This window comes from Corvus kubaryi, unplaced genomic scaffold (genome assembly GCF_017639235.1).
Source record: "Corvus kubaryi isolate FWS band 111438036 unplaced genomic scaffold, C.kubaryi_AGA036_p1.0 37394, whole genome shotgun sequence".
Classification (NCBI taxonomy): Eukaryota; Metazoa; Chordata; class Aves; order Passeriformes; family Corvidae; genus Corvus; species Corvus kubaryi.
The window spans coordinates 2,443,660-2,457,542 of NW_024581133.1; the positions used below are offsets into that span (position 1 = coordinate 2,443,660).

The 13,883-nt window shown below is 42.1% G+C and overlaps 1 protein-coding gene and 1 long non-coding RNA gene across 3 annotated transcripts in view; one reads left to right on the forward strand and one right to left on the reverse strand.

Annotated features, from left to right (window-relative positions):
• The window catches only part of FBN1 (fibrillin 1), a 145,159-nt gene extending 139,633 nt beyond the window's left edge, over positions 1–5,526 (reverse strand). Inside the window, exons 1-2 of one of the 2 annotated variants that reach the window (XM_042039062.1) lie at positions 5,470–5,526; positions 4,777–5,048 (exon numbers count right to left, since the gene is read on the reverse strand). In XM_042039062.1, the coding sequence (XP_041894996.1) occupies positions 4,777–4,943 (167 nt within the window). In that variant the 5' untranslated portion in view covers positions 4,944–5,048; positions 5,470–5,526. Of the gene's footprint in view, positions 1–4,776; positions 5,049–5,469 lie in introns of those variants that run through there. The other variant, XM_042039063.1, reaches the window with a different exon arrangement.
• A 147-nt stretch (positions 5,527–5,673) lies between these two features.
• Positions 5,674–9,845, forward strand: LOC121669717. The gene is made up of 2 exons (XR_006017875.1): positions 5,674–6,038; positions 6,131–9,845. It is a non-coding gene; the product is annotated as an uncharacterized LOC121669717 (long non-coding RNA).
• Positions 9,846–13,883: the final 4,038 nt, after the last annotated feature.

Consider the following 13,883-nt stretch of genomic DNA (forward strand, 5'->3'; position numbering starts at 1 on the left):
TGCTTCAAAACCATTTGTGTCCCGCTACCATATAATATGAGAAAGGATCACAGAGAAGAAGACTGGCTAAGCTGTCGGTAACAGAATCACATGTGCCTGAGAGCCTCCCCAGTGAAAGGGAGGCTACAACAGTATTCACCAAGAGTTTTAACCACAGGTTTCACTGGCATGGCCAAAGTGAATGAAGTCCTAATTCTGCCCTACAAACTACAAAGGTCTAGAAGTCTATCCCCAAAACTGATAAACCAGAATTCTGATTAAGGCTGTGCCTTCTAAAGAGATGCTGTCCAAATGACACAATTTGAATATCTAAATGGAGACTACAAGGACTACAAAGCCCTGGAGATTATTTCCTTTTTACTGTTTTTCTTCTGCTCCATGAAGTCACACCTACATCAAATCACATCATACCAAAAGAGAGGAAACACATATATGAGGCACAGTGCCAATATCTTGTGAGCTTATTTCACTCCAGAACTAGATTTCCAAGCACCATGCAATGCCAAAAGAACAGCACCACAACCATTGGCAAATACATTCAGAGAGGTGCAGAACTACATGTAGTTGCCAAAGACTTCAGGTTGCACACTAGGATGTGCTGGAACAAAAGTTCTTCATCCTCCATGTAAGCTTTGCCCCACAGGCACAGAGGACTGGAAGGAGTCCAGCCATGCCACCTGGAAGCCAGGTGAGTGCTCCAGCACATTGGGTATTACAGCAACCTGCATGTATTTTTAATTAAGTTTTTTATTTCCAAGTATTCAGGCTGCCTCCCGCTTGCAGAGTGACATTGACAAGGTGTGGCACCAGCAGCTGCCCAGAGGTGTTGAGGCCACAAGTGGCAAGAAAAATGTTTGGAGGTTTTTCAGTATAAACAAATATTTACCAGTACAGAAAGTCTGCTTTTCTTCAGCAGGCTTTTAGTGGTAAATATTGGTTTAAAACAAAAACCAGAAGCCCTAATTATATAGTTGAACACTAGAATTAAGTTATAGATTTATGAGATTTATTCTATTGCAGGGCGCACTGATGCTTAAAAGGGGTCAAGTCCAACCAAGTTTACTCAGGGAAGCTGTATCAGTAAACCTGTGGTCTTCATTTGAGATAACCAAAAGAAATTGGTCCAAAAAGCTCAATCCCTGTTGAACACCTATAATCCAAGACCTTTACGAATCATTTTGGAGCCAACTATTTTGCTCTGCAATATTCGCTATAATTTCAACGTAATAAAAACAAAGAAATTAAATCATTCTTGCACAAATACATTTAATTAGTCTCCTAATTAGAAACACGTCAGAATTCAGCTATCTTGAAGAAATTTCAGTTCTTTCAAAATTTCTGCTATTTGTTAGGCAAATCATTGCTTTCTTTGGCCATTATACTGAGAAGAGACTGATAAACATGACAAACATTGCTTAAAATATTAACAAGTGACTGCTACCCATTAGTGTTTGAAGTCATCTAGCATCATCAGAAAATGAGAAATCCTAACTAATCCTAAAATCTTTGAGTACGATACTTCTTGTATTCAGAAAAGTACCAATCAAATCAGCAGTAAATTATTTTTTACTTTATATTGGAAGACATATGAATGGTTGCCTTCAAGTATGTATTGTTTAGAAAGAACTTCCCTCTCATGGCCAATTTTTCATGGTTTATTTCTTACAGAAGCTGACACTGCATCCGTAGGTGCTTAAGGGGTAGCAGGACAATGGCTCGATGCCTTATAACTCAATACAGTAACATCTGTGATAAAGTTCTGGGAATCTGGACAAGTGTCTCACTAGCAGCTTATTATTTTAACTTGCTGAATCACAATGGATTCCAGCAACATTTCCATGACCAGAGAGTCTGGTTATGTTTTTTAATAATTACTGCCTTTATTCTGATTGCTTTCTGATCACTTAGAGACACCAGCACATAAATATACATTGCAACAGGCCAAACACAGATGGTATTAAAAGACTTCCCCTCTAATGCCTCCATAGCAGGATTGATTCAAACTACATAAGCAGCAAGGGTAAAGTCTTAAAATGAGAAGCTAAGAGGCACTTCCAAATAATTTATAATTACTACAATTAAAACATGCTTCTAAAATCACATTATACATTCGGACAGCTCACAGGCATAAACAATGAGGCAAAGGTCACACAGATGAAAGCAAACATCTCCTGCAGTCAACAGCTTGCAGTAAAAAATGTTAAGCAGGAGAAATCATGAGAATTGAAACAGATCTTGGGCTTCATTTTAACCTACAAGTCCAGAATTCACACAGACTAACCTCAATACTTTCAAATGCTAACGACTTTCAATAGTCATTATAATCAAACACACAAAAAGAATAAATGTAAAGGGTTTGCTCTAAAAACGTATCCCCGTGGGCCTTACAATCAGAGCAAGAGTTCATTTCAAAATGAAAAGAAAGTCTTAGTCAACTGCAATAACATGAAAATAAAGTTTCCCAGCATCTGTTATGACTTGTATTACAATTATCAGATTCCCAAATGCATTTGTACTGACGAACAAGTTAAAAAAATACTATGTCTTCTTGTAAAATCATATTTTTAGTGTTTCAGTCCTCCAATTACAATGAATAATGTATATACGGTTCCTGTACATTCAAAATATGTTTTCCATCTGTCCTTCCAAAGAATTCGTTCCAACCTTGTCTGTTAAAATGACAGTTCTGTTTATTCACATTGTACAGTACAGTACCGCACCTAAGAAAGTGCTCAAACTTCTAAACTGGAAATATCCAGCAGGATTCACCCAACAACTATCAAAATTACTGTCCTCCAAGCAATTTGGGAACTCTATACTCAGCCTAAAATCAGGGTTACAAAAAAAGATATAACAAGAAACTAAACTAATAATTTGTTTTGTCTTCATCTCAGTTCATCTGGCAAATTATTACATCCTTGTTAAGAATCTGCTTCCCAGGGGCACTCACTCTTATTTGTAATATTCAAAAAAACTAAGATACAGAATACCTAAAATTTATGTTGACATTACCTCTAGATTTGCAGATTACTAAGCAGACATGTAACTCATAGATAATAGACAATAAAAGGAAGAATTATTGCAAACGACATAAAATATGGCAGGCTTCTGTTAAGCATAAGAATCAACTCAGAGAATTAAGTACTTACCCTAATCCATTTTAGATTCCAAAAATAATTAACACTTGAAATATCATTCCTGGATGCACTGTTATTACTGTCCAAAGAGCACAGGTTAGAGTGACAGTTATATACACCAAAGAAATCTTATCCTCAGCTAAGGTGCCTCTAACTTCCACCAAGTCAGCACAGCGTGCTAGATGGCACACTCTGTGCCACTGAGCAAAAAAGGGTGTTTATCAGTTTGATATTAGCTCAGAGTTCTACAACAACACAGATTATTAAAACACCCTGAAGAATACAGGCACTTTCTAATAAAAGTTTTTCCTTATCGTCTTTTATTGCTTGCAATTAGTCCCTCAAACTCTGTACATCCTTCTCACCACCTAGACTGTCACATCTACTTTGGATCTGCTCTGTCCAACTATTTACTTTGTGACGAGGTATAAGGAAATTAAATAAGAGAGTCTGATCCTACAAAATCAGATCCATGAAAAACAATGCTGACAGCTTGCATCCATTTTTGCAGCATGCAGACCTAAAAACACAAACCTTTTTCAATCAGGCAAGCATTAAAAAAGCCAAGATTGTAAATCGAAATATAGGTAAAAAAGTACTGTAGAACTATGAGGAAGTTAGCAAGAAATTAAAGCATATTCATCAAGGCCTCTAACAATAAAGTTCTAATAGCTCCTTTTTGAGGAAATGGGGGGGTGAAGAAAGTAGCCTGCATCCCTTACAGAACCATAACTATTTTAATGCAATTTTTGTTACACAAAATTTTGTCCTCTGTCTGACAACAGAAAAAATCTGGCTATTGGCTGAAAAGGCACATTGGATCACCTGAGAAAGGAAACTTCTTTTTTATTATTTTATTACAAACTTTTCACCTAGATTTTCAGCTGCACATGCATGCAATGCCTTTCAGCTGACTTCACAACTATTTTTGCATTGGAAAGGTGTTCCATTAGAATTGGGAAAAGTTTGCCTGACGCAGATTTAGCTCTCCAAAAAACCTCTCTGCTAAGCATGTACCACAATGTTTCATAAGAAATTACACTCTTGTATGCTTGGGCTCACTCATACTAGTACTAGATAGTTAGACAGTCTACTTGAGAGCAGAATGGACATCACAAAAGGTTCAAGGCGGAGATGAAAGAGGACAGCTGATGGAAAGGGCATGCTGTGGGCTCCAGGCATCACCGTTATCCTGCTTTAGGCAAAGCAGAAGCGCGGGATGCGGGAGGAATGCACAAGCCCACAGCGTGCCTTTATCTAAGGCCTTCCTAGAAGATAAATCAGCAACCCCCGCGCTGCTGCGGCTCATCCTCACGAAGCATCGCCCACCCAGAGGCGAAGAACGGCTGCAGGTCGCAGAGGACCCAGCACCCGGTCCCGCGGGGGGGGCTGGCAGGGTGGCGGGGCTCCGAGCCCAGGCGCTACCCTGCGGTGCTGCCGGCGGCGTTCGGCGCCCCCAGCCCAAACCGCTCCTCGGTACGGGCAGCCCCAAGGGGGCTCGGGGAGCTCTCGCACCCCCAGAGCTCCAGGGGTTCTGGCTGTGGATGCACACACACTCACACCCGCAGGCAGATGTACACCGGCTGCCCGGCCCGCGCCGCGGCACCCCGGGAGGGGCCGGGGCCGGCCCCGCACCTACCCTTTGAGCGCGTCGTGCCCGCCGCCGTGCCCTCGCCTCTTGGCCCGGCTGGACCGGCTCTCCTTGGCGCTCACCCCCTCGGCGTGTCCGGCGGCGGCGGCGCCCGCCTGGGACGCCCACAGCACGGCAACTCCCAGGGCGATCCCCAGCAGCCGCCCCCGCCACATCGCGTCCCCCGAGCCCCCGGGCTGCGAGCGGCCGCTGCCTCCTCTCCGCCGCCGAAGACCGCCGGTCCCCGCCGCCCTGTCTCCGACCAGCCTCTCCAAGGCGAGCTGCGAGGGGAGAAATGAGGAGGAAAAGGAGTTAGGGACCGAGGAAAAGCGGCCGCGCCCCCCCCCGCGCCCCCCGCCGCCTGCCCCCGCGCCCCGGCGCCGTCGGCCCCCGGCCAGCCCGGCGCTATCGCGCCCGCGAGAGGCGGCGGCCGCGGGGGATGGCGAGGGGCTGCCCGGGGCCGCGCGGGCTCTGCCTCCCCTCCAGCAGCATCCGCGGGGGCTCCCGCACCCGCCGCGGACAGACCGCGGCCGCCGCCACCGCTCCCGAAGCCGCTCCGGGGCTGGAAGCGTTCCCCGGGGATGAACCCTCCCGGCTCCCCGAGCCGGGCACCGCTAGAGCCGCAGCGGCCAAAGCGCCGCGGGCAGGAGCCCCGCGCCCAGCCCGCCCGCCCCGGGAGAAGCCGCTGCGAGGGGCGCGCACCCGCTGGAGCCGCCGCCGCCGGCTGCCGTTCCCGCTACTGTTCCAGCTGCGGCCGCTGCACCCACCGCTAATCCAGCTGCGGTTCCAGTGCCCCCTCCCTCCTCCTCCTCCTTTTTCCCCTCCTCTCTCCCCCCCTCTCCTCTTCAAGTATCGCCCGCCCAACTCTTTCTCGCGAGAGAGAGGGGAATAAAAATGTTCCCCCCACCCCCGAGCCGCCAACCCGGGGGCTCCCAGCGCTGCCCGGGCGGCCTCTGGCCCGCCCCGCCGTGGGTCACCTGCGGCCGGCCCGGGGCTGGCGGGATGCTCGGCTCCCAGAGGCTCCCCGGGAGCCGCGGGTAGCGTGCGGTGCTGCCCGGGAGGACGCGGCGCTCCCGCTCCCTCCGCTTCGGAGGCGGCTGCGGCCAGGCAGCGCTGCCAGCTCGGGTTACCCCGCGGGTCCCCGGCTCACACGGCGGCAGAAGCATCAGCGCCTGGGGTAGCCTTAATGCTGAGCCAAGTGTGTCAGACAGGAGTGAGGAGGAACCGAAGGAAGTGCCCGCCTATACCTCCGTCTAAAGGCATATAGATAGGTATGTGTAGAGGTATCTGTCTCCTAGAGGTGCAGCATTTTGCATCTATGGCTTATGAAAAATAACATAAAGGTATCTGTTTCCCTTATAAGGAAAAACAGCAACGATGGTGGCTTTACCGGAGAGGCTGCTGCAGAATGAATAATGCACTTTCTAGTAACTAACATGGCACAGACACCAAGGCACCGAGCTCTTCTGTACCTACTCCTAAATCTCCACAGCCAGCTCCAGAACAAATGCCTGCCTCATCCTTCTCAAGGAAAGGAAGCCCTGCAGTTTTTATTTATGGTTTAAATCAAAAAGAGCAACCACTACGAACACCTGAAAGGTAGAACGTTTTTATACTGAAATAACTGAGGAGGGAACACAACACAACACAGTTAATAGAGTTCAGACCCAGATTCTATATGCTCCTATCAAGTAACTCTCTGAACCAGGATTATCCCATTTCAACAAACACAGGAAATACAAAACAAACAAAAAGCAAACCAATTAGACTGAACGTAAATGATACTTATGGATTCTGCTGCTGCTCACATATAAATATTTTGGCAGAAACGTTGGATTCCTAATTTGCAGGTATTTCCCTTTTTTGTTAGTTTCAGGCAGGTACTGATGGTAAGTGGTTCTGTAGTATTGAATTGATGTTGCAAATGCTCAGCTGCACAATTTCATAAGCAAGCAGCTGCCCCCACACAGCAGCTGTCAAACCACCACCCTGCCCAAAGATAAATGCATGGTGTATTCTGCCACTAATACAGTCTCAGGAAAAGAGGAAGTAGTGTGTAAGATTTCCTAGAACCAATCTCTGTTTACAGCTGAATTGTAGGTGACACAAGGTATGACAGATGCTATTTGAAATACAGAGTTTGAATCAGTTTACAGTAGTTTATATACTACATATTTAAATATGCATTATCCTTCTAAACACACATAGAAGTATCTAAACTATGTACTCACCACAATAGCAGCTTTCTAATCCTTTTGGCTGATTTTTATCATCAAGAAAAGTGCTAGATTCTGCAAATTACAAAACAGTCATTTGATTTTGACCATTTCAATGTCACTGTTTAACAGTTTACTGTTAAAACTTTCAGGTGCAATGTATAAGGTAAAAGGTAGATGTGAAATACTACGAGATACTGGCCCAAGAAAGAAGTCATGGAGTACAGAGTATGCCACTTCAGTGTGTCTGAACAAGGCTCAGGACAGTAGCAGCCCACACTTTATACCACTATTTTGTAACTTGTGCAAAATTAACAAATTAACTTCAATTCTGCAAGCAAAGTATTACTGATTTGCAGCTTGCACCACAGAAGTAGATGTTACGGGTTGTGATTAATGTGAAATGTTCACTTTCCTGTTACAATCTAGTTGAATAAACAGGAATTTTATTTTTCAAAGTTTTTCTTGTTTGTCTAACACACAAGTATACAAAGATAAGATTTTTTTTATGGCTATGCTGGTTGAAGAGACAATATAGCATTGTCTAAAGGATTTTGTATTTCTTTTGCAATGTCAAATTAAAATTTTCTCAAACCCAAAAAGAGATGAAGAAAAGGTGGTAGTAATTATCCCTTCAATTAAGAAATTCAGGACACGCAGTATGTTGATATACAGTTCTCTTCCTTCACTATCCTCTATGCATACAGCAAAATCTAAACATTTACTTAGTGAATATAGAAGTTAAACTGAGCCACTGCAAAAATGTCATCAGATATTTACTAAATACGTTTATAGTGCGAAGATAGAATTTACCAGTAAACAAAAGTGAGTTATGAAAGGAATTCTGGGTTGCTATTTACTCAAACATTCTTTTGGTTTCAACATTTTCTGTTTCAACTGCTTTAATTTTGTGGATGATCTACCAGAAAAATATCTAGTCTGTGTCACAGGCTACTGGGGTGACTTTCTCATATCTCCTAGCACATTTTATGATGTATTTTTTTGGTATCTTGCATGGTTGCAGAAATGGGGATTACACTATATGAAGTAATGTTACATGATATGTGGGCTGCAAGTTCATTAATCTGGTGAAATATGTAGCACATCATCAACTTCTGGTGTGTCATTTTAAAGAATATGCTTATACATTAGAAGTACTTACATTGTTGACAACTTTAAAATAGTGCCCACCTGGGTTCTCAAACCACTAGAAAAATACATTGTCATAAGCCAAGGACTTAAAACAACTTCTGCTCTCTGCTGCTGAACAGAGCTGCTAATAAGGGTCATCCACTCTTTCCCACAGCCACTTGAGTCTCTGCAAACATTTGGACTCTGAAGAACATCTAGACAAACAGATTTCTATATGGTCTCCAAAACACTTGTCAGCCGCTTGAAGTTTCACTTAAGGAAAAAAAAAACAAGGCAACTAAGAAGCAATTCTGATGATCCAGTTGATCACCATTTCCTGTGACAAACAGAAAGATGAACTCTTAGATTAACTGAGATCCAGCAACTCAGTGATATTTGAGTTCCTTGATCAAACCATGCAATCAAACCCAAAAATAAAAGACACCAAGAACAAGACATATAAGATCATTGCAACACGCACAGTGGAATTTTCCATAACATATAAGCAACTATTTTTTCCACAATGCTCATTCTTCCAGGTGATTTTGAGACTCTTGTAGCTGTATTTTGGAAGACATAGATGACATGGCTTGTGGTGGCAGGGCCCAGAATCAGGGCAGGTTAATTACAGGTTGATTATAAGAGGGAATGATAGAAGAGACATAGACTACACTTTAGAGCTGGGTATCACCTGGGAAACAATGACCCTAAATATTCAACTATACACACACTTTAAATCAAGACCAGTACATTCCTCTTGTGAAAGACACGCTACTTGCTAACCATGCCTTGGTGCACCTCCCTGTGTTTATCAGCATCATGAACAGAAATCATTTTACACAGTGCCCAAATTATTAACATGTAACTGATCCTCAGAGACATACCTATTTGTCCTGCTATTTGGCTCCCATAAAAACACTGAACTGAAATTTTCAGTGCTGGTGATCTTCGTGCTCAGCAGCAGAGGTGCAAAGTACTGGTCTCCCTCCTTGCTGGCCTTGGGCTAGCCAGTCCTCTTCATCTTACTCAAACACTCCTTCCTCTCCTCCTGAAGGATGGTGAGCAGAATTGTCATATTTCAGGCAAATTGTTGTGAACTGTTGCAAATAAAAAAATCTCACTGGAAATACTGTGGTATGCTGGGAGCTCATTTCATAAAGTGTTTCTTTATTTCAATTTGTATGAACTTTTGCAATAATTGCATTTTTTTATTCTGTAAATTTACTCTAACCCAAGTGAGCAAAAATAAGTATGTCCATCTTACATGTTTCTTTATTAAGAGGGCCTTTATTATGCCAATGAAAACAAATAGTGTGGGAAAGTTTTAGTGTGTGTATTTTTTTAAGTACGTTACAAGCACAAACAGTAATTACATCCAGACAACCAATTAACTGGTTTAAATCTAAAAAAATAAAATAAATTAGGTAACTCGAAATAAAACAAGTATCCATTTTTCTTAATGCTGTTGGGTCAGACAAGCTGTGATAAGTAGCTATGGAGTTCAGTAATGATAGATATGGGGACATATTTCACCCAAGACTTTAACTTCATTTTTACAAATGATTTTATTTGAAGTTTTCATCTGTCAGCAGAGTTTACAGTGATGGAGAAGGAAATCCAACCTACATAAGCATATAATTCCATAACTTGTGATACTGTGCAAAGTGTTGTAATATTTCTGTAATATAAGAAATATAAGAAGAAATAAAATAAGTTCTTTCTTGGCTTAGACATTAGGGGCCTATGTGCTTCTGCAGAAATTACAATATTTTATCTCAGTTGTATCTGAAGTGAGCATAAACATATTACATTTTATTACATTCAGAGCACATCTCTCCTGTTTATGCCTCTATGAAATAGTTTTAGCACAGATCTCATGTTGTTCTAAACAAAATAGCACTTTTAATTTAAAAGAACAAGGCAAATTTTTGTATCACCCCACCAAGAACCAGACATTTGTCCTCACTAAGATCTGCATGAAACAGATGTGCTTTCTCCTCTAAAACACCTGGATTCCTCAGTATCAGTGACAAAGAAAGTACAAGGAAACTCAAAAGAGGGCCTAATTCAGACATTCCCTTCTCGGTATTTTTTTAAGGAATGTTCTGTACCCCGGTCAAATGAGATCTAAAACTCATCTCATTTTAAATCAATCCTTACCCAGTAAGGGTGAAACTTCTTGCACATCTCCATTTGCTGAAGGCAGCTTCCATTGTCAGAGTTATTCATGGGGGTCCTAAAGAAAAGAGAACTAAACCAGAAGAAATCCTATGACTTTCATTCTGTCGTCCAGGTAGGGGAAGCACCAACCTATTTTTGTAAGACTAGGGTTGAATAAAAATACAACTAAAATACAGTGGAATTTTATTTTTAATCCCAATCTAATATACCTACAGTGATGTATTTAATTCTATGTGTACTGCTAGAAAATCTAGTTTAACAATAGCAATTGCTTCTTTGATTTAAAAATAAGAATTTTAATCCACCCTTAGTGCAAGAAAAGGAAATATATATACTACTACTTTCTGTCAGCTAATAACCCTGTCAAATTTAATGGGAATTTTGCCAGAGTAACAGTTGCAAGCCAAGCTTCCTCAGTCTTACATTTGTCCCCAATGACCTCTTAAATCCCACCTGTAAACTCAGAAGCAAAGTGAAACAACTTTCATGGCTTAGCATAAAATACCAACTGATAGGGGAATTTCCATCCTAAAACATTGAGCAAAATGGATATAGCTTTTTATCCAAATTAATACATTCCAAGTGGGTGGAAATCAGTAACCAAGAGCCTCTTGTAACTCTGATTTATGCAGAACTCCCTACTGACTCCAACAAAGACAGCTGAATCAGGCCCTACATTCCTTCAAACACTGTCAGCAAGGGATTGGGTGTCTCTGCCTCTGTTTTCCATCCTAGTGCTCCTCTGGCTATGCGATGTCTCTGTTGAGAGGGAGTTGCCCCATGATGCAGTTGAAATAATAAAATAGGTAATAAGAGACCAGGGATTAGACTCTGAACCCACCACATTCCATTTGCAAGGCCCTTCCTTTGAGAAATAACACTATGAGAGCATTGCATACAGCTCTCATAGAATCAATGATGAGTTTAAATTGGAAGGGACTTGTGAAAGTCATTCAGTCCAGTTCCCTGGTTAGAGCAGGACCAACCTAAGAATGGGCTGCTCAGGCTCTATCCAGATGAGTTCTGAGTATCTCCAAGGATGGACACCCCACTTTTCTGGAGTAACCTACTACCCCACTTTTCTGGAGTAACCTACTCTGTGGTTTCACAACCCTTGCTGTGATAGATTTTTCTTAATACTTAGTAGAAATTTCCCTTCCTAGAATTTGTGCCTGCACTTCATCCTACCACTGCTCACCACCCACAAGAGTCAGGCTCTATCTCCTCTATACCCTGAAGACAGCAGGAAGATGCTCCCTCTAACCTGTGCTTCTTAAGTTTGGATGGACCCTCTGCTCAGAGAGCATTGCTTTAGCCCCTCACCATGTTGGTGTCCTCTGCCAGGCTTGTTCCAGGTGTCAGTGGCTTTTGGGTTTAGGGGTGAGTGTGGGTTTCTGTGCCAGGGTGCCCAGAGTTGGATACAGTACTGCAGGTGCAGGTTCTAAAGTACCAAAAGAGTAAAGAATTGTTTCCCTGCACTGCCTGGTTGCACTCCCAATTCACAGCCCCTGTGCAGTTGGCCGCCTCCGCCCCAAGAGCACCGCTGACTCACAGAGGACAGGGATGAGTCTCTGGCCAGTGAAGAGTTCACAACAGCTCTGATCTGCACTTTCCTTTATTCACTAACTTTCAAAAGGCTGACTTCATTTCCTCGGGTTTTCTAGATACCAGTAAACTGAGACAACCTCATCTGTGATTTCTTGCTGGGTGTAAAATCACCTGGGGCTTTCCCTCCCACTAGAATTAAAATTTACTTACTGAGGATCACTGGGGCGTTACTGTATCAGGTTCACAAGTTTCAGCAGCCAGCCTTCATTGCCTGCAAACGTCCATCAGATGCAAGGTCTTTATACACCACACTGGATAGAACATGATCCATTTATTAATACACACATCTTTAATATATTGCACTGTGCACTTCCAGTACAGTTACTTGGGTAAATTCAGCCTACAGATGTCAATAGGAAACTTCCTATTAACTTACAGAAGATTCTGTTTAATTTTTAGCCCCTTCTTATTTAGGTATTGGCTCAACTCACAGCAAACTCATTGATTTGCAGTATATAAACGCTTTATAGCTGTATCTGTAAGACACAATCAGCTTGCCTTTCTTTATAAGGAAACAAGAAATACAAATTGCAGTTAATTTTAAAATATATTGATTTTACAAATAACCAAATTAAGTAAAAGAAGCTATTTGAGGAGGAAGTTGCAATAGATTCCACATACTGTGGCTCAAAGTGGGAATGAGAAGGGACAGGAAGAAAACTGTATGTTTTTTTGGAGGTTTAAAACCCCTTTTTTCTCTCCTACAGAAAAAATTTAAATACAGGGATAGAGTTAAAATCTAGTACGTAGAATGAGAGTACTTAAAATGAGAGTAACTTTTACTAGTTTCTAGTACAAATTATTCAGATTATATTTAAATGAGGGAAGAAATTCCAGCAATAAAAAAATCTTTTAAGCTTTTTTTAAAAAACAGAATTACTGCCTCTAGAACATCCCCAGTGGTTTACAAATTATCAACGCCAGGTCCACCCAAAATTGCTATTACTGTGATGAATGGGGTAGAGCTCAGAAGAGATTGAGCTGCTACATTTCTTCTTTAAAGAGTCAGGTTTTGACACTTTACAAATTTGAAATAAAGATGTTGAACACTTTTTCTAGCTTTGTGAACTCCTTTCAATACCAAGAAAAATACCACACAACTTCAGACAAATAAGAACAGAGGTCGAACAGGCACAGAGTCAGCAGAGGAAATATCATTTGAAACCCAAGAGGGAGAGCCAAGGAAAAATACTCATGGGCAGGAGATGCTTGGGAAAAAGGACATCTCTATCTATCTATCTATAGATATATGGATATATATTAAGGCTGACTTTTCCCACTCCTGTTCATCAGTAAAAGGAAGGAAGTGTAATTTTATGGCTGAAAAGTGGATGATGTAAATAAGGAGATTCATGGTGCCTTTTCAAGATAAGGAAATCTTTCACAGGCTCCAGTCTGGAGGCATTTTATGATAAACTATTGGGAAAACAGTTTCCCTGCACTGCAGCGATCTGGAGAAGCTTCCTTTGACACTACAAGCCTAGTCCAAGCCCAAGATAATTTTTTCCTCTCCACTTATTTCAGTGGAGTCCAGAGCATGCCCTGACTTCAGTGTGGTGAATGCTATTCCATCAGTTAAGCTAAGCTAGAGCAGCAAAATTTCTGAAAAGAGCCTATGCCACGGATTTGAAAGCTTTATGGAGAAATGGAAACAATTCCTCCCATATAGTTGGCTACAAAGTCTTCAAAGTCTTTCCTCCTGTTCAAAGTATGCAACCCCCTGTATTCATTGGTCTGCACATGAGGCTCTTTACCTACTTGGGGTTTTGTTACAAACAATGAAACAAAAAGCCTGTGACGTCTTGCTGACTGAATATTCAGAGTCCTGCACAGTGAAAATACAAAGTGAAATTCCAGAAGTGTTCTGCAAACCAAGAAATAACTGCTTTTTTAATTTACTCAAACTTGTAAAAAATAAGTCTTCAGAATTCACATATATATCATGCTCTAATACACACGTTCAAGAGTGTCAAATTCAGA